This window comes from Dipodomys spectabilis, unplaced genomic scaffold, assembly GCF_019054845.1.
Source record: "Dipodomys spectabilis isolate Male_0828 unplaced genomic scaffold, ASM1905484v1 ptg000043l, whole genome shotgun sequence".
Taxonomy (NCBI): domain Eukaryota; kingdom Metazoa; phylum Chordata; class Mammalia; order Rodentia; family Heteromyidae; genus Dipodomys; species Dipodomys spectabilis.
The window spans coordinates 14,382,194-14,402,700 of NW_024870720.1; the positions used below are offsets into that span (position 1 = coordinate 14,382,194).

Here is a 20,507-nt window from a genome sequence, read left to right on the forward strand (position 1 = left end):
ATGTATTTTCCTCAAATTAGCATAGTCTTCTTTATGAGGGTGTTAGGGTGTTATTATAGATAGTATCAATTAATTGAAATTCAAAGGAAGGATAAAATTAAAAATTTTGAAACGACTCCTGACAATGACAATTTTTATTCCTATGGCAGTGGTTGTATAATATCTTCAAGAAACCGTTTGCAAGTTGGAAGGGGAAATTCAAACTTTCAAAGAGAATATTATGTCAATAGAAACCCTTGTTATATGAGGTACCATATTTCATTTTCTCCTTAAATATATCATTATATCTGTGGATATTTTGATACTTTATCAAGGATTTGACTCTAAAGAATATAAACCTGACTTTGAAGGTAGCTAGCATTCATCACACTTCCCTCCACACTTCTCAAGATTCCAAACTCTACTACAGCAAGTCACATCTTCTTCCTAAAACGGCCTTTACTTTTAAACTTGCTTTCTATATCAGTGATGCTTAGCCTATAAGTGTTTCCACTCACCTGTGATTTTTTGCAGCAAAGGGGACAACTGAGACTCCTCACAGATGGCCTGAGCCAATGTTTCCTTTACTTTTTCTTCTGCTTCTTCCAGGTCTTTATCTACTGTGAAGTCTCCGGTGACAGAATAAATGTATATGAGGAGGATTAACAGCTCTTCGGGGCTGTAGTCATCATTGGTCCTCTGGGTTGAAGGTTTAATCATAGGCAGCAATTGGTTTAACAAAACAGCCATTGTGGACTCCCCAATGCTCTGAAATAGAAAGCAACAATGTGATACTACATAAATTGTGTAAAAGATACAATTTATGCATCATATCAGTCCAAAGATAGGCTGGAAAGAAGCTTATGATGTTCACTGACCACATTACCTTTTATTTCTGTTTATTTCTCTTAGAATACTGCAAGAAGTTTGGCACCGTAGTTTTTATTTTAAAATTAATGAAAGCCGGAAGATTCACATATCCAAGTGAAAGCTGATAGTGTCTCAAAGAATTCACCTCAGATTTGACAGCATTTTCTCTTTTTTCTGTTTCTCTGTCTCTTTGTTTCTCTCTCACTCATACACCAGAAGGAGTAGGAACAGTACAAGTGTTTGTACTCAGGGCCTCCTCTTAGCTTGGTAGGCAGGTATTCTATCATTGAGCCATGCCTTTAACCTGTTTTTTGTTTGTTTGTTTTGGGTTATTTTAAAATTCTGGGAGGAGAGAATGGGTATCCTCGGATCTCAGCCTCCTGAGTAGCTAGGACTACAGGCATGAGCTATGGGCACCTAGCTCTAGAACTTCTGATTAAAATTCAGCAACACTCTATACATCCATCATAAGAGAACATATATATATATATATATATATATATATATGTATATGTATATGTATATGTATATATGAGAGAGAGAGAGAGAGAACATTTTCTTTTCAATATTCTGTATGCTGACAAATACTAGTCATAATACTAGCCAAAAATGGCATTTGCTACTAAATATGGTTAATATTAAGGACTGAAGAATCAAACTGGGTAATGTTACAGAATGGATCAAGACTTCTTTGGGTGAATCTCAAAGTAAATGATCTTAAAATTTACAATTTTTAAAAAGTGCTTTTGGTTCTTAAAACAACATGTCGAGTGATATTTAGCAGAGAATTTCAAAATCCTTTGCATATATGATAGCAGCACTGAATTACTGCAGTAACTGTATAACTTCTAAGTTTATTCATTTCTAACATAAATCTTGAGATCTTTTCTATTTTTTGGTGATTAGGTAAATCCTCATTTGAATTAAGAGGTTTAATCTCACATATAAATCAGCCCTATAAAGAAAAACCACTCTTTGTACTTATATTCAAATCAGGGGTCAAATCATCACAGCTTGCAAGTTATATTATTCATTCAGAAATGTTCCCTGAGCACCTTCTGTGTTCAAGCTACTATTCTTGGTCTAGGGACACAGCAGGGAGCAAAACAAATTTCCTGCTCTCAGAGGTTTACATTCCAGTGAGGGAAACATATAATTAAAATCTAAAGAAGTAAAATATGTGGCACAATAAACAGTGGTAAGTGCTGTAGGGAAAATAAAGGAGGAGAGGAAGACAGTCTTAGGGACTGTGTGTTGGTATGAGTAGATGTGTGCTATTTTACACGGATAAGCATGTTAGGAATATTGGGATAGGAAAAAAAAAACCCTGTAGAAACTCTCCTGAGGATTAAGTAAACAGCAAACAGCTGAATGTTGTTCCATACTGGGCTGATCAACTCAAATGAGCTTTTCTAGTTATTTCTATACTTGAACAAATTTGGACAGGTCATGTCAAGGTTAAGGTCCACAATTACATTTTGTACACAAAACACAGCTGTTATCATTTATTCCTACTAAAATCTTGCATGTTTATAATCTCCTACGCAAAATGAAAATGCTAAGTCTTTGGACAGAAAAAGGTAAAAATGGAAAAGGATAGAGGTTTCTGGTACAAGACATGATTTACCAAGTATAAACAGACATCCTTCTCAAAAGTACGGAGGCTGAAAGATGGGAAGGCATCATAGGACTGTCCTCCAGCTTAGAGGGAAAATCCTCAAGGGTTTTTTTCTTTGCTTAAAAGCTGCCAAAAGTAATTTAAAAGACAGGAGTCATGTGGTTGGCCTGTTAAGAGAGGGCCATGGAGGCTGCAGCTTGGGCTTAGGTTTTTCACCTTGTCTCCAACTCTGTGGATGACGAGAAGCAGACTCCTCCCTTGCTTTAGATCCCATTTCTAAAAGGCCGGGAAATGCATAAAGTACCTCTCCTGAAGGGGTTCCATGCTTCTCTCCCCAGAGCAGAGGGCTCATAAGAGATAATTGTGAGAGGAAAGCGAGGGCAGATATTCACCATAATCATTTGTAAAGACTAGCTTACTAACAGGCTTCAGGGGTTCATTTTCAAGTCGCTCTTCTACCATTTATGCTAGAGAACAAAGTTTCTCATTAATGACACTCTAGCAGACTTCTGTTGTATCCACCAATTTCCAAAATTACTTTTTAAATCTGCTTAATGTATTCTATCAATGGCAAATTTTCATACACATGCAGCAACTGGTTATTAAAAGACAAGAAATATAATGGAAATGAAGATTCTGTTTCAGAAAGCCACATTCCAAACCTGACTATGCCACTAATTTCTCAACCTCTTAGGATCTCTTTGTCTCTAAAATGGCATGATCTGACTAAAGGATGATGAAGCAATAGCCACATTATGTTGAGATCTCTGTTTTCATGTTCCCTGCCCCTTCCCACTTTTTAGTGTTTAATTTTATCATTGGTAGCAGAAGATAGAAATTCCTAATTTTACAGTTGGCTATTCAGCAAAAACATAAAAGCTCAAAAATGAAAACCATTTCTGTAAACATTTCCAGAAATAATTATAGGTACATGTGTCACATGGGCTGGAATGTATACACGTATTTCTTAACTCTGTCCTTTGAGATGATCTAAAAGTCATGACACCTCAATAGCAATGAGCACACACCAGTGTCTAGATCTCAGTTTCTAATATTCTTCAATAAAAGGAGCCGCAGGTCCTCAAAGTCAAGGGCAATACAAGATGAGCTTCAAAGATCTTATAGTGTTAGAAAATAAGAAAGTGCTCAATAAGTAAAAGAAAAGGGATATGTCAAGGGGACAGAGAAGCCAACTAAAAGACTTCTCAGTGACCAAAGCTGGGACAAATTGAACAACAAAATATATATAGGAATACTTGTTTAAAACTCAAAGTACACAAGCCAGGCGCTGGTGGCTCACGCCTGTAATCCTAGCTACTCAGGAGGTGAGATCTGAGGATCTCGGTTCAAAGCCAGCCCGGGCAGGAGAGACCGTAAGACTCCTATCTCCAATAAACTACCAGAAAACCAGAAGTGGCACTGTAGCTCAAGTGGTAGAGCGCTTGTCTTGAGCTGAAGAGCTGAGGGACAGCACCCAGGCCCAGAGTTCAAGCCCCACGACCGACCAAAAAAAAAAAAAAAACTCAAAGTACACAATAAATATTTATCAGCTCATATTGATAAATGAATTAGAATAAATATGGAAGAATAGAATTTCAAGTAATACATATATATATATATATATATACATATATATATGTGTTCCTACATCTTCAGAAGGTGAAGCTAAATTCTCCCCTACCCCTGCTTTATAGCCTCATATAAAGACTTGATCCTAAAAAGCAGAGCAGAGAAAGAAGAGTAACCTGAATGACCTTTCCTTAGCTAGGAGATCAAGGTTAACAATCATTAGTTATGAATCACACTGATCTCTCTAATAATGGTACTTCATTTCTGTAGTACTCTTTCTCCAAACGCATGAGCCAAGTATAACTATAGCAAAAACATTAGACAAATCCTATTTAAGGAACATTTTATGAAATACTCAACTAGTATTCCCCCAAAATTATCAAGGTCATGAAAACAAGGAGAGTCTGAAAAATTGTTATATACTAGATGAGGCAAAGAAAAAGAACCACTAAATGTACCATCCTGGACTGGATGCTAGGTCAGAGAAAGGACGTGGGAAAAACTAATGAAATATGGTAAAAATCTGCAGTTTATGGTTGGTATCAATGTATAAATGATGATTGCTTAGTTTTGACAAATTTACTACCGTAATATAATGTATAAAAATAAAATCAGGGCTGGGAAGGTGGCTCAGTGGTAGAGCGCTTGCCTTGCATGCTCGAGGCCCTGGGTTTGATTCCTCAGTACCACATAAGCAGAAAGAAAAAAGCCAGAAGTGGTGCTATGGCTCAAGTGGTAGAGTGCTAGCCTTGAGCTGAAGAGCTGAGGGACAGTGCCCAGGCCCAGAGTTCAGGCCCCACGACCGGACAAAAAAAAAATAAAATAAAAAAATTAATAATAAAACCAGAGATATAGAGAATCTCTCTGTGCTGTCTTAAATTTTTTTCTATAACTCTAAAACTAGTCTCAAAAACTGCTTATTAGAAAAAGCCAAAGCATACTTCATTTAATAAAATTTTTTCCAAGTCTTTCCATTTCCTTACAAATGGGACAATGTCATTCTTTCTGATGGAAGCATAGAATTCCACTGTGTATATATACCATATTTTCTTGTCCATTCATCTACTGAGGGGCATCTGGGTTGATTCCGTATCTTAGGTATGGTAAACAATGCTGCAGTGAACATGGTTGTGCTGGTGGCTTTAGTGCAGGCTGGTTTGTGATCATTTGGGATAAATGCCCAAGAGTGGGATTGCTGGATCATAGGAAAGCTCTATGCCAGACCCAATGGTTTCCGTCATTTGTAATAACTAGAATGTGTTTATAGACCTACAAGTAAATCCAATGGACAGTAAAAGACAAATAATTATACTTGAACATGAGAACATGATTAATTAAACAGCACTCTAAACATTCACACAGTGAAAACAAAGGAGGATATTCTTAGGAAAGGATCATAAAAGCTCAGTGGCTATGTGAAAATGACCATATATTGAAATGAACTCTAAGAAATGCAAAGAAGAGGGTTTTTTATTAACTGGACACTGGTGGCTCACACCTGTAATCCTAGCTACTCAGGAGGCTGATATCTGAGGATCCCAGTTCAAAGCCAGTGCAGGTAGGAAAGTCTGTGAGACTTGTATCTCCAATTAACCACCAGAAAACCAGAACTGGCACTGTGGCTCAAAGTGGTGGAGCCTTGAGTGAAAAAGCTCAGAGACAGCACCCAGATCCTGAGTTCAAGCCCCACAACAACAAAAAAGAGGCTATTTATTATAGTTTTCAGTTATTTAACTTTTTTCTTCAGTTTATTCCCTTTGTCACTATTCTTGATTTCTGAACCTTTTGTCTTGTGTATAGATTTGAGGAGGGGAAGGAGAAGCACAGAAACGGTGGGACAAAGGGTGAATCAATTCAGCAGTGATACTCACCAGACACTGTTGGAAATGAACTATCCAGTTTGGGCAAGGCGGGGGTTGGGAGGAGAAAAACTAGGAGAAAATGAGGGAGGAGGTGACAGTGCTCAAAAAGAAATACACTCATTACCTGACTTATGTAACTGTAACTCCTCTGCACACCACCTTTACAATAAAGTTGTTGTTTCTTTTTTTTTTAAAGAAGCAAAGGTTTATTTTGACTCATGGTTTCAGACGCTTCCATCTATGGCTGGCTGGCTTCATGGCTTTCAGGCCTGTGTCAAGGCCTGAATGGAGGAGCCTTTGCTGGCTGTGGTTATATGCAATGTTAAGCAGAGTGGCTTTGGGTAGAATGTCTCTGAGCAGAAGGAGCTGACCAGCAGATAAAGATGGGAAAGATTAGCTGAGTGCAGGAGAGGGTCTGTGAAAGAAACCATGCTTTCCATCTTTCCCTCTAGCAGCTGAAAACATGGAAGAAGCCCATCTGGAAGGACAATAGGGTTGCAGAGAGAAAATCGAAGCAGGAGAGATGGTGCCACCCGGACCTTCTGAGTCTAGCAGGGCCTGACATTCTTTTTTTTTTTTTTTTAAACTTAGGGCTTCACATACTTGATAGGCCCATGCTTCACCATGTAAGCCATACCAACAGCCCTTTTGGCTTCAGTTATTTTTTTTTTTATTGTAAAGATACTATACAGAGGGTTACAGTTACATGAGTGAGGTAATGAGTACACTTCCTCTTAAACATTGTTACCCTCTCCATACAGTAAAGTTTTTTAAAAAAAAAACAGGACAGGCTGATAAGATTCACATCTAGGTACATTTTGATTCCTTTTTGTCAGACTGAAATTCAGAAAAGATCATTTGAGCTCAGTTTGAGAAAGAACTTCTCACTTCTAGAGTCATCTGCTAGGATAAAGGACTGAGTTAGGAAGTGGGGAATTTCCCATCATTGACAAAGGCAGACAAGTGGTCATCTGGCCCAGAGGCAGCAGAGCGAACTCTATACTACCTTGCCCTCGATGGTAAACTAAACTTTCCTTTTGCACTATGCTACCTGGCTACTTTGTCTATTTTCTGATCTTCTCCGTTCTTAGAGTGGAACCTCCAAAAGAAGAAAGGAAAGACCAGTGACTTGTTATGGCTGGATTCCATAAGGATTGCAGTGGAGGGCCAGAAAGCAAACCATAGTACTGCCAAAAACAAATTCTAAAAAAAGGATCAAAGACTTTTTTAGACTGAAAGATTTCTAAAGGCAAAAAATAAGAATCTCAGCAGGATTAATAATGAGGATGTGGGAGTAAGACGATATGCCTGGGTTCAAATCCTATTGGTACCACTTACTAGCATACTTTCACACACATCCATGTCTCAATTTCCTCATCTGTAAAATGGAAACAATAAGCAAAATATTTTGAATGTTAGGCAGTCCTGTATCATATCGTTTTGATTACATTTGATTACATTGTGGTTTAAAATAAAGCAATCCCCACAGTAGAACAAGATCTGGAAAGACTCAAACATAGGTAAATCACTCTTTTCTTTGGGCTAATTTTGTGGAAAACTATTTGTTTAGGAATATACAAGAATAACTTCTACTCTTTCAGGTTGTTCTAAGACTTTAATAACAACACAGTACCAACAGTACAGAATTTGGCACGTAGCAACTAGACTACTTCCCAGTGCCCTGTAAGCTCTTCTTAGCTGGTAGACATGGTTAAAATGATTGCTAAGGGAATGGTCTATCTTCTAGGAACCGGAAGCTGGTAATCTCAAAGAAGGAAAGGGCAGTCAACAAATGCTGAGTTTGAAACCACATGCTGAAACTTCACTGCAGTCAGAAAAGGTCAGAGGAAATATAAACATTACTAAATGCTGCCTTTGAAAAAGGACATGCAAAGCAACCATAACCAAAGCAGAAAGAGAGGGAAAGAGCCTTCTTTGTAAAGTACCTGAGATCAAGTTCCTTGGTTGCTTTTATATAAATGGGCCTACTAGTAGGAGGTAGAGGACTGGAGCTGTGTCTAGAGTGACAAAACCTTTTGTTTATCTGCAGTCTGGGCTCCTGTTATTCTTGAATCAGTCCCCAGTAACTCCATACAAAGACCATCTGTAAAATGCATGTTGCCTTTAGAAAAGATGACCTTTCGGATGAATTACCATGCTTCTGTGTCTCTGTAAAGTCAAGACTCATTCTCTATTCTGGCAGGAGGCTCATATTCCATATGCTTCAGGGCAAGCCAGGTCTGCCAGCACCTGCTCTTCTGAGAGGCAGAGTCAGTGGGCACTCAACTCCCAGCTACTTCAAGCGAATATGGGAAATGTGTCTTAGCAGCTTCTCCTAGCCACAGTGTCAGTAGGCTCAGGAGAAGTTGCCAGTGGGTGCCTGAGAAAAAGTACGTAAGACCCATCTGCCTAAAACATTCCTCGCCATCATTTAAGACTTGCCACAAACTTTAAACTCCCATAATTAAAGGTACTTTGTGTCCTTGGAAGTAGGTTTCAATTTATACACCCCAGGCAAAATGCAAAGAGTAAGTTGGTGAGTTTATGGATAATTCATTGATACATTTATGCATTAACAAATAAACAGTTTCATTGTGCATATATTATTGTGCCAGACATGTGCTATGTTCTGGATACATCTATCACAGTATGACACAGATTTAGAGGGCTCACAGGTAAGTGGTAGGGCACTGCTCTAAAAATGTTCTTTAACAGAGGTAGGTATTCACTTTGGAAACACACTCAACTCTTGGAAAGGGCACAACACAACTGAGTTTTAAGCAGGGACAGTAAAACTGTAAGAAATGAAAAGTAGGTAGCATCTTTTCTTCTTTCCTTCAAAAAATATTTAATGTGCACTTACTAATAGTGCATGGTAGGTACCAAGCTGGCACGCCAAAGAAGCCTACATTCTAGTCCCTAGAACCCATGAGTCTGCTACTCTACATGTGAGAGAAAGCTACAGATCTTGTGATTAAGAGATAATCCCATGTATCTGAATGGGCCTGAAACTAATCCATGAGTCTCAAAAGTAAAGGATGGTGGGGGGTGGGGGGGCCCAGAGGGGTGATGGGAAGGGATGGGAAGGGGAAACAAAGGAGGAGGCAACAATGCTTGATAAGAAATGTACTCATTACCTTGCCCATGTAATTGTAACCCCTCTGTATGGTATTTTCACAATTTTTTTAAAAAAAGTAAAGGACCTTTCCCAGCTGTGATCAAGAAAAAATGTGATGAGAAAGAGTCAAAGATATGCAATATTGCTGGCTTTGAAGATGAAGAAAAGAGATCACAAGCCAATGAATGCAGGGGTCTGCAGAAAACAGGAAGGCTAAGTCCAAATCATTTAGTCTCAAGAGTCAAAGTTCATGAGGCCCAGAATGATTATCTAATGTGCTAGTGGTATGCCTTTTAAGAGCTCCATTGGAACAAATATATGCTTATAATAATACCATGACATTTGTTGCCTTTTTGGGTGGATATTTGCAAAAACAGTACAAAAGCATAGACACATCTTAAAGGAGTATGTAAGTTAAGAAAGAAAGTAAGTTAAGATACAATTAGTATTTACATACATATTCATTGCTATAGAGTATTCACAATAGCCAAGCTATGGAAACAGGCCAGATATCATACAGGTGATGAATGGAAGAAAATGTGGTATATGTAAAAAAAAAAACAAACAAAATAAAGTATACATACACAATAGAATATTATTCGGCCAAGAAAAAATAAAGAGGATCACAGGGCTCAATAGCTATGTGCATATGATCATATAAAGTGATGCTTACTGAAATGAACTCCAAGAAATGGAAGCAAGAGGTATTTTGTTGTATTGTTTGTGGTTCTTTTTTCTTTCTTTCTTTTTTCCTTTGGTTTATTCCCTCTGTCACTGTTTTTTTTCCTGTACCCTTTGTCTTGTAGATAAGTTTATCTGATTTGGGGAGGGGATGAGGAAGCATAGAAATGGTGGGACAAAGGGTAAACTAATTCAGTAGTGAAACCGACTAGACATTATGTTGGAAATGAACTATACAACTTGAAGAGGCAGGAACTGCGGAGGGGAAAAACTGGGAGAGAATTAAGGAGGGGTGACACTGTTCAAAAGGAAATGTTCTCATTACCGGACTTATGTAACTGAAGCCCCTCTGTGTATCACCTTTACAATACAATTTTAAAAATAAAAAAAAGGCTGGTCGGAACAAACAATAAAGAAAAATGAAATCGATGGAACTAGAAATCAGTATGATAAACAAAGCCAGGTTCAGAAAGACAAAGGTCACATGCTTTTTTTTTCATATGATGATGCTATAGCTAAACAATATAAATAGTCACATACATGATTACATATATATGAACATATTTATAATTGTAAGACTGAAGAGACTAGAAAAGAGGAAAGGAAAAGAGAGACCAAACAATATCAAAATATACTGTATCTATGAATGAAGGTGGCAAAAAAAAACTCACTGAAAGTTGCTGAATAATGGCGAGTTAGGGAAGTGAGGAAAGTGAGTCCATCTAAGGACTGTATATGAATGTGCAAAATATCACACCAAGCAATTAACATAGTTAACGTAATTTAAAAAATAAATGATAGGAAAGTAAAACAGGTACTGTCTGGGGAGGTGAGCAGTTAAGTACAAGTGGGACTGGGGAATGAAAACTGAGAAGGTAAAGGAGGGTGCATATGGTCAAAATATTTTAAGTATACATGTGAAAATGGAACCATGAAATTTGTTGAGATTGGTTTAGAAACCAGTGAGGGGTGTAAAGGAGAATAATAGAGCTTGTGAGTTTGATCCAGTTATATGCTTATACAGATTTGTCAAAATAAAACTTCTTGTATAACTAATTGAAAAAAAAGACACAAGGAGCTGAGTATCGATGTCCCACAGCTATAATACTAGTTCCTCAGGAGGCTGACACCCAGAAAGATCGTGGTTCAAAAAAGCCTGGGCAGAAAGGTCCCAAAGACTATATCTTCAATTAATGAGCAAAATAGTAGGCTGGCGGCATAGTTCACATGGTAGAGTGCCAGCCAGGAGCAACCAAGCCAGTGAGCATCAGGCCCTTAATTCCAGGATATTTTTGTACCAGCAAAAAAAAAAAAAAAAAAAGGAGGGAGGGAGTGACAGAATAAAATTAGAAAGTGATCTGTTCCTTCAGACTTCAAGGAAGACAATTGATACACTATCAGCGGCTATATTCTACCTAGTAAGCAAAAACGGAATTTTAGAAAACTTTTTACATACATGTCACTGGCAGATTCTCTAATTCTCTATTCTTTTTTTGCCAGTCCTGGGGTTTGAACTCAGGGCCTGAGCACTGTTTCCAAGCTTCTTTTGCTCAAGGCTAGCACTCTACCACTTGAGCCACAGCGCCACTTCCAGCTTTTTCTGTTTACGTGTTACTGAGGAATGGAATGCAGGGCTTCATGTGTGCTAGGCAAGCATTCTACCACTAAGCCACATTCCCAGTCCCAGATTCTCTTTTCTTAAAGAATTTTGTGATGAGACCAGAACTGACATTCAAATGTAATTTTTTTAACTGTATAATAAAATGTATCAACATGTGGAAGAGCTGCACAATTCAGTGAACCAGAGCTTTCCAAATGGATATTATATGATGTAAGAAGATCAGGCTTAAGCAAAAGATCCATCCAAAATAAAAATAGAGCAGCATATTTAAAATAAAAGTGTCTAAAATCACACTGATTTGGTTTCCATGTCCACTTTACAATCTACCTCTAAGAAGTCACTACTTGTAGAGTTTAGAATTGATATCAAAACAGAATAATCACAAACATCTGAAAAAGCTATCAAAATATCCCTCCCTTTTCCAACAGTGTGTCTACATGAGGCTGGATTTTCTTCATATACTTCAACCAAACAACATATGGCAGCACATTGAAGAAGGGAGCTAAATACAAGAATACAGCTGTTTTCCATCAGCAAGACATTAAAAAGATTTTCAAAAACATAAACCATTGCTATTCGCACTTTTTTTGTTTTGACAAAATAGGTTCTTTTCCAAAAGTATGTTATTATTTTATATATTAGCATGTGATGGAATTACATTTTAAAAACTAAATGAATACTTTAAATTCTTGTTTTAATTTTAATAAAATAACTATTAATATTTAATAATTGAAGGTTGTCACATCCTAAAAAGAAAATTCATTATTTTCTATGCTGCCATTGCCTCCCCATAGCTGGAATACAGATTAAATTGGAGGTGACCCAGTTTCTGTGTTCTTAAAGAGAAAAGTCAAGCCCAAATGTAGAACGGACCTAGATTCCCTGAATCATCTTGTCAAGATGCAATGTGCATAGAAATTACTTGGCATTCCTGTTGAATTTATTAAACCTAATGGTCTGGGATGGAGCTGAAAATTCTGTATTTCCAATAATTTTTCAGCTTGATGCCAGTGCTGCTGGTATGTGGATGACATTTTCAGTAACATCTATTTCTATTTCTACAGCAAGAAAGTGGAATAAAGTATCCTATTTAGGTCACTGTATGGGCTCTTTTTATATAGAACTTTAACTTGACTACCAACTAACATAATTCACAAATGTATTATCTCGACCCAAATTTCTCTCCTTTGGCCCAAATCTATCCAACTGCCTGCTAGACTTATCTACTTAACACATTTCACCTGCAAATTTAATTCATTGTCTAAAACTGAACTCAGAATTTGCACCCTCAAACTTGCCTATCCTATCATTCTGCATATCCTGTATTGTTATGTAGTGTCACCATTCTTGTAGTGGATCAAGTTTGAAACTGGGGCTTTTACTAGCATTTCCCCTTATCACTAACATATCTGTATCAACCCTCAGGATGATTTTATATTTATATATATATATATGTATGTATGTATATACATATTTCTTCTGTATTGCTTCTACCACCTAAGCTATAACTAGCATCACCTTTAGACACAACTTACATTATTCTAAAATTAAAAGTTGATATGCTTAGAATTATTTGATAATTTTTAAAAGCCTCTTATACAATCCTTATAATGACATGCACATGCCTTTTATCTCCTTGGGCCTAATAAACTGTTAAGCCTCATTTATTAGGAATCCTTTCCTCAGAGATTGCAATTCAGCTTTCTGACCTAGTCCTATTTTACTCACATTTGCACAGGCTTATCTCTCTGCCAGGAATATTATTTTCTGTCTTCTCCACCTAATCTCAAAAGTCAATTCAAGCATTGTTTACTTTGTCTTTCAATTTGGGTTAAATGTGCTCAGTTTATGATCCTAGAGGAGCCTCTATTTCCCCTTACCATGACTCATTTTGCCTCATATTTAATTATTTATGCATATCTAGTTCCCTCCTAAGACTTAAAAATCCATCCTATTCTTACATCCTATTCTTAATGCAATTTCTAAGACTTAACTCAGTCCTTTGAACACAGGTGATACTAAGAACCTACACACATCTCTACAAGTAAAATAGTTGACCCAGAAAAAGAGAAGAAAAACAACATCATTAAAAGCATACAATAGTAGATCATCTCACCCTTAATTTTACTATAATATTAGTATTATTATTTTGGAGGAAGAAATTGAGATTGAAAAGAAGTACTTCTCTCATATGTATCAGCTGGTAAATGGGTGAGCTGCAATGAAACCCAAGACTCTATTTCTCCAAAACTTATGTCTATTCCACAATATTTCACTCCTGGTGCTTCTCAGTCAGAGAAAAAGCAGTTTGTGGGGAAAGGGAATCCAGACTCTTGGAGTAAAGAAAATTCTAGCAAGGCTTCTGACTTGGACAAATAATCAAGGGAAGCCAGCTCGTAAGACAATAGATGAATTGTGTATGGGCAAGAGCTGCAGTGGGTGTACTTAACTCATCATAAGTGACTTAATGACTTGTAACACCTTCCTGTCCCCAAGAAGAACATACCAATAATCCCAGAACTTCCTATTCGTGATGTCATCATGTTATGTTTACTCCCAAGCTCTGACCAGAGTTTGCATAAAACTAAGATACCCAATGCCCCTGAGCTACTAGCCTTCAATTCTGTCAACTCTGTGTGTGCCACACAAATAGCCTAGCTTTCTATTTATATCTGCCCTTATGTGGAAAAGGATACAATACATTGAAGACATATACACAAAAAGGAATAAAATCCTGAAATCAGCAATCAGAGTAGAAATAGTCTCGAAGAGTAGCTAACTTAAAGATAGTAGATTGGAACTATGCTGTGGGCTTCAGATGGGAAGAAGCAGAAAGGGGATGCTACAAGTTATTTGAACAGACTCAGCAAATAGCAAGGAAAACGAATGGGTGGCAAGACATAAGTCAAAGAAGGAGCCAAATCATTCAGGGCTGCCTAGCTCTGAACTTTTTTGTTGTTGTTGTTGGTCATGGGGCTTGAACTCTGGGCCTGAGCACAGTCCCTCAGCTCTTCAGCTCAAGGCTAGCGTTCTACCACTTGAGCTACAGCGCCACTTCCAGTTTTCTGGTGGTTTATTGGAGATAGGAGTCTCACAGTCTTTCCTGCCCAGGCTGGCTTTGAACCATGATCCTCAGATCTCAGCCTCCTGAGTAGCTAGGATTACAGGCGTGAGCCACAGCGCCTGGCTGAACTTTTGTTTTTCTTCTGAGATGGTATCCAAGATGGTTTGGGGAATGTGACTTGTATTAAAGGCTGTCAGTCAATTGGTATGGGGAGAAAATAGACTATCAAAGGGCCAGGGTAAAAACAAGGAGATAGGAAGCATTTTAACAATCCCAGTGAGAAACACTAAGGCTTGGACCAAGGTAGGTACTTTAAAGGCAGTGTGAGTTATCTGAATTTGCAATGCTCTGAAGTTAAGACCAGCACAGGTTTGCTGATGAACTAATAATAACATGTGAAGAAACAAAAGCATCTAGAATTATTTTCAAGTTTTTACATGGAAATTCAGAGAAAGAGCAAATGGTTCAGGAAGGTAACAGAGGATAGAATTAGGATAAAATATAACAATGGCACAGTTATAATACATATTTCAGAAAGGAAGCTATCCAAGCCAAAGACAGTGAGAGAGTTGTTTGAAATTAATAAAAGGACTCTGCAGTAAGTAAAAATAATGGCATGAGTGAAAGGTAAGAAAATAGAACGGGCAATTGCTGGTGGCTCATGCCTGTAATCCTAGCTATTCAGAAGGTTGTGATCTGAGGATCTCAGTTCAAAGCCATCTGGGAAGGAAAAGTCTGTGATATTCTCTTCTATAATAAACTACTCCGAAAAAACCCTGAAATAGTACTGTGGCTCAAAGTGGTAGAGAACTAGCCTGAGCAAAAGAAGGTTTGGGACAGCGCCCAGGCCCAGAATTCATGCTCCAGGATTGGCAAAAAAAAAAAAAAAACCTAGAAAAATCTGAACCCAGAAAATTTACTAGAAAGAATATTCACATACAAATAAGCAGAGACTGATCGCAAAGCACAAATATTTCCCAAAGTTCAATATCCAATTGAGGCCTTTGGAACTAACCAGTATTCTGTGTCAGAGGAACTAATAGTTTTGAAGTAATGAGAGACAGTTAAGTCCTCATGGACATGAAAACAGATCCCACAAAGTTTCTCTTCCATTAAAAATACTGCAAGAGGAATCATGTGGAATATTCACACAACAGAATACTAGATAGCAATAATGAAAATGAATAAACTATAATTTCATACAATAAAAAAGGAATGAACATTATGAATATAATATTGAAGAAAATAGCATTATATAATCCTGTTACTGAAAGTACAAAAATGAAGGGAAAATAGTCTATGTTTTGAGAAGTCTCTACCCCAGGAAGGAGGGAGTCGCTGGGAGGCAGTTTCTAGAGTTGCTGGTAATCTTCCAGGTTGATCTGGGTGCTGATTACACAGCTGTCTTCAGTTAGTAAAACTTCATTGAGCAGTACTTTTTTTTATATTATATTTTACTTCAATAAAAAAGTTTTTTAAAATGCCATTATACCAGGCCATGTTTCCTGAGTCCTGGGAAGAACAGAGCTATCTACTTCAAGTTCTTATTATGGATTAGCATTTATCCAAAGCAAGAGCAGGAAAGCATGAGAAGCTTACAAGATTCGTCAAATAACTTCACTGGGCTACATGTACCTTTTGTCCAGGGCAGTGGGGAAGCACCAGGATTTCAGAGAAAAATGGAAAGAACAAGTTGAGTGGTTATTCATTTAAAATGCACTTGTGTTTCAAGAGAGATAGAAACTTTTTGTAATGTTTTCCCCATCTCTTGGGAAGTGATGTTATGTTGTGCTTCAAACAGAACTGCCAAGTTTAGGAGGCTGTTTTCTGTATATAGGCCAGTGGGGCTCTAAGTTGCATGAAATGAGGGACAAGTGATTTCTTCTGAGAGCCCAGTAGAACACTGCAGGGAATTGGGAACTGCACATCCAACCAAACCTCCATCCATTTGTCTTTATCTGGCCACCTCTAATGATTTAAGAGCTCTGTTGTGGTGTTATCATCAATCAATTACAATGATGGAATAGCCTCTAAAAAACCAGAGTTTTTAAAATGCAACTATCCGTGACCTAAATTTCCTGCTGGTTCTGTTGGCTCCAGGTTAGGCCTTTCTGTCTATCATCAAGGGAGCCAATATAAATAATAAAAACAGGTCAATGCTAGAATTTCCAAAGCTTCTACAAAGGGGAAATAAAAGCACATTTTGCCAATCAGTGCCAATTCAACATGTCCATTCTTTGTTTGAGCTTTGGTAGATTCTGCCTCCAATAACAACACATCCCACAGAATGAGTACATTAATTTAAAGCTTGGTTTGTTTAATTTGTTTTGTTTTGTTTCTTCCCTTCCTTGTTTTTGAATCAAGCCAAGCAATGATTTTACAGCTTAACTTAGCAGGTCCCAGAAATGAAGTCATTTTGCTGACTTGAGAAAAGGAGTTATGTTTTGGCAAATTAGGAATATACGAAAAGAGAAAAATATAAATTTTAGCTATCTTAATTGTGAATGTGATACTATATTCCCCAGCCTGTGTTAGAATTTGGCTCTCTAGATCCACAGAAAAGAAAAAAAAGCCAAGACTACCAAATGCTTAGGAAAGGAGAAAATGATCAGTAAAGAAAGGAAAATGTGTCCAAATTACTCAGTAGACTGAGATCTGAGAATCATAATTCAAAGCTAGCCTGCAAAGCGAAGTCCATGAGACTCATATCTCCAATAACCAGCAAAAAGTCAGAATTGGAGCTGTAGCTCAAGTGGTAGAGCCCTAGTCTTAAGCAAAAAAGCTACTTTTTTAGCTTTCCCAGATCTGAGTTCAAGCCTTAGTACCAGCACAGAAAGGAAGGAAGGAAGGAAGGAAGGAAAGAAGGAAGGAAGGAAGGAAGGAAGGAAGGAAGGAAGGAAGGAAGGAAGGAAGGAAGGAAGGAAGGAAGGAAGGAAGGGAGGGAGGGAGGGAGGGAGGGAGGGACGGAGGGAGGGAGGGAGGGAGGATGGGAGGAAGGGAGAGAGAGAAAGAGAGGAAGGAAGGAAGGGAAAGAGAAAGAAAGAAAGAAAGAAAGAAAGAAAGAAAGAAAGAAAGAAAGAAAGGAAGGAAGGAAGGAAGGAAGGAAGGAAGGAAGGAAGGAAAGAAGGAAGGAAAGAAGGAGGGAGAGAGGGAGGGAGGGAAGGAACCAGTGTGAAAGCTGTGTAAGAAAACCAGAACTTTTGGGCTGGGAAGGTGGCTCAGTGGTAGAGTGCTTGCCTTGCATGCATGAGGCCCTGGGTTCGATTCCTCAGCACCACATATGCAGAAGAAAAAAAAGCCAGAAGTGGCGCTGTGGCTCAAGTGGTAGAGCACTCTCCTTGAGCAGAAGAGCTGAGGGACAGCATCCAGGCCCAGAGTTCAGGCCCCATGACCAGACCCCAAGAAAAAGAAAACCAGAACTTTTAAGTACAGTTTCAGCACATTCCCTCACTTGTGGGAGGTAAAGAGAAGACACTTCAGGAGGCCTCAGATCTCCTTATAAGAGTGGCCCCCTACATGGCAGCAAAGTGCTATTCCTCACACTCACGACTTGCCCACCCTAAGCTTGCCAGCTCAGTGGAGCTTGGATTCCCCTCCTAGAAGGATCCTAGCCAGAAGCTCTGAAGTCTGACCAGCCTACTAAAAAACAATTCTGGAATGTTCTCTACATCAGAGGAGTAGATTGAACAAACTCCAAAAAACAGCCTGGATAATGGAATGCAAATGCAAAACCATGAAGGCAACAAATGCAAAAGGCCAAATGCAAAATCACGAAGGCAACAAATCTGCCTTCAGAGTCTGTACTTTGCGTGTTCTGACTTTGGTTCTCCCTTGCCACTACCCAGAACTCACTGGCATCTTCCTAGCACCAGCACCTACTCCTTCTCTGAGCAATGAATGACTAGATAGCTGAACTCTCTTGAAAGAAGTCTGCATTTAAAGAGGAGACATGACCTAGGGTAGGCAAGATATCTTTGTGGTCAGATTTCTGGCTCAACAGTTCTGGACAGCAATCTCAAATCACATATTACAGAAATTTAACTATAGTTAATTTTTTTATTGTAAAAATGCTGTACAGAGGGGTTACAGTTACATGAGTAAGGTATACATTTCTTGTTGAGCATTGTTACAGTTTCCTTTGTTTTTCTCCTATTATCCCTTTCCTCCCCCACTGTTTGTTTTTGTAATGTACTGGAGTACAGATTCAGAACATAAACATCACATTGCCTTAAAGGGACAGTACGGAAAACTGCAATACAAATCCCACTACACTTCTGAGAAGCATTTAACATCACTGAGTCTCAAGTTCCCAATAAAGAGGAATATCACATACCTCACCACAATTTTATGGATTATAAATCAGATGAGCAGTTAACTTTCAAGTTCTTATATTTTCTTTATCACTATTTTATTACATTCCTCTCCAAAGGGATGTTTCTGTTTGAGAGGCCTGGTGAACTGGATACATTCAAATGCCATAGAGATTCACCTGCCCACTGGCTCTGATTCCCCCAACCATGACTTGGTCACTTCAGTGGGTTCAGTGGAGTCCTGAGACACTGCTACATGGCCTCCCTTCAACACTGCCCACTCCTTCAGGCTCCCCTGGAGACAGTCTTGTCCGTGGCAAAATCACATTCATATCAGTGAAAACCACAGCAGTTTCATGCCTACTAGGTACAACCCAGATGGCCCCCTAGAAGCTGTAGATTCCATCATGGCAATCTAGAGAAACAGAGGGCACCATCTGAAGCAAGGACACTTAGCATTCCCTATGACAAAGTTTAAAAACAAGAAGAAGAGAATATCGGTACAAAACTTGCAGGTAGATTCTCCACCCAGTTTCTCTCTTTCCCCACCCAGCTTCTCTCCTGACAACTATTCAGAGTAGCAAAGAGCTGTCTAGTCTCTCCAGCTGCCTGCATCAATCACTGAACCATTAGTTGTATTTTGTTCAAAATGATGACCAACTCAGTCATGTACTCCCATGAATTTGCTTTGCCAGTCCACCTACTCTTACTTCCTTCTGCATTCCTCCTTCCTCCCTCCTTCCCCTCCACCAACTTTCCTTTACCCCTCACTCTTGCTGCTCATCTTCACACTGTTACTTTGCCATAGACTCTATTCCCTTACTGCAGCTGTTTTGGCCTGTAGAAGGCTCTTAGTATCTCTAAACTGTTTGAATGTGTGGGTGGGGAGGTGTCTATAACTGTCTGCAAGTGTCTACTTTTGCAACAAAGTAGAAAATCCCTGAGGAAGACTAAAGGTGTGGATCTAGTGGTAAACTATTTGCCTAGGAAGTGCTAGGCCCTGAATTCAATCACTAGGACCACTCAAAATAGAAAAGAGGAGGAGACAAAATCCAGAGGAAAGAGAAAATCTTAGCCTGAATTTATATAAGTTAAAAAAAAAAGCAAATACTACCCAATGTGATATAAAAGGATCTAATTATTGTTTTAAGGTGGTAGGAGTTTCAATCCAGAGATCTGTAGAAGGAATACAATTTCTATGTCCCTACATTGTCCTGCACAGACAACCCAGGTACCAGGCCCTGCCTTCCTAGCCAGCTTTATCTAGAAGTATTCCCACTCTTGCCTGCTCTTGCCTCAATCCCTTCATCTTGTTCCAGCTACACTGAACCCAGTCCCTCTCCTCTGCTTTATATTTTTTCCATAGAACTTTTGCCATCATATTTATTAGATGTCTTTTTAAGGTAACTTGCTTATCATCTGCTTTACATTACCATATGGCGAAAAGAAAACTAGGAATTCAATATTTGTGATATAAATATTGTGTTTCTTGAGTAGATAAATAGTTACAATTATTATATTCTATTAATGAAATGACCCTCTTATTATTAAATAATCTTCTTGGTGGTTATTGTTATGGGCTTGGATATGGTTTGTCTCTCAAGCTTGATTCATTGAGACAATGCTGGAAGATAGTAAGTGTGTGTGTGTGTGTGTGTGTGTGTGTGTGTGTGTGTGTGTGTGTGTGGTGTGTTCCAATGCTGGAAGATAGTAAGTGTGTGTGTGTGTGTGTGTGTGTGTGTGTGTGTGTGTGTGTGGTGTGTTCCAGTCCTGGGGCTTGAACTGAGGGCCTGAGCACTGTCCTTGAGATTTTTG

At 38.5% G+C, this 20,507-nt stretch overlaps 1 protein-coding gene across 1 annotated transcript in view; it reads right to left on the reverse strand.

Moving 5' to 3' along the window:
- Scfd2 (sec1 family domain containing 2) overlaps positions 1-20,507 on the reverse strand; it is a 317,132-nt gene that overhangs the window by 217,586 nt on the left and 79,039 nt on the right. Inside the window, exon 5 of the mRNA XM_042678232.1 lies at positions 498-747. Coding sequence (XP_042534166.1) covers positions 498-747 — 250 coding nt within the window. The remainder of the gene's footprint in view (positions 1-497; positions 748-20,507) is intronic.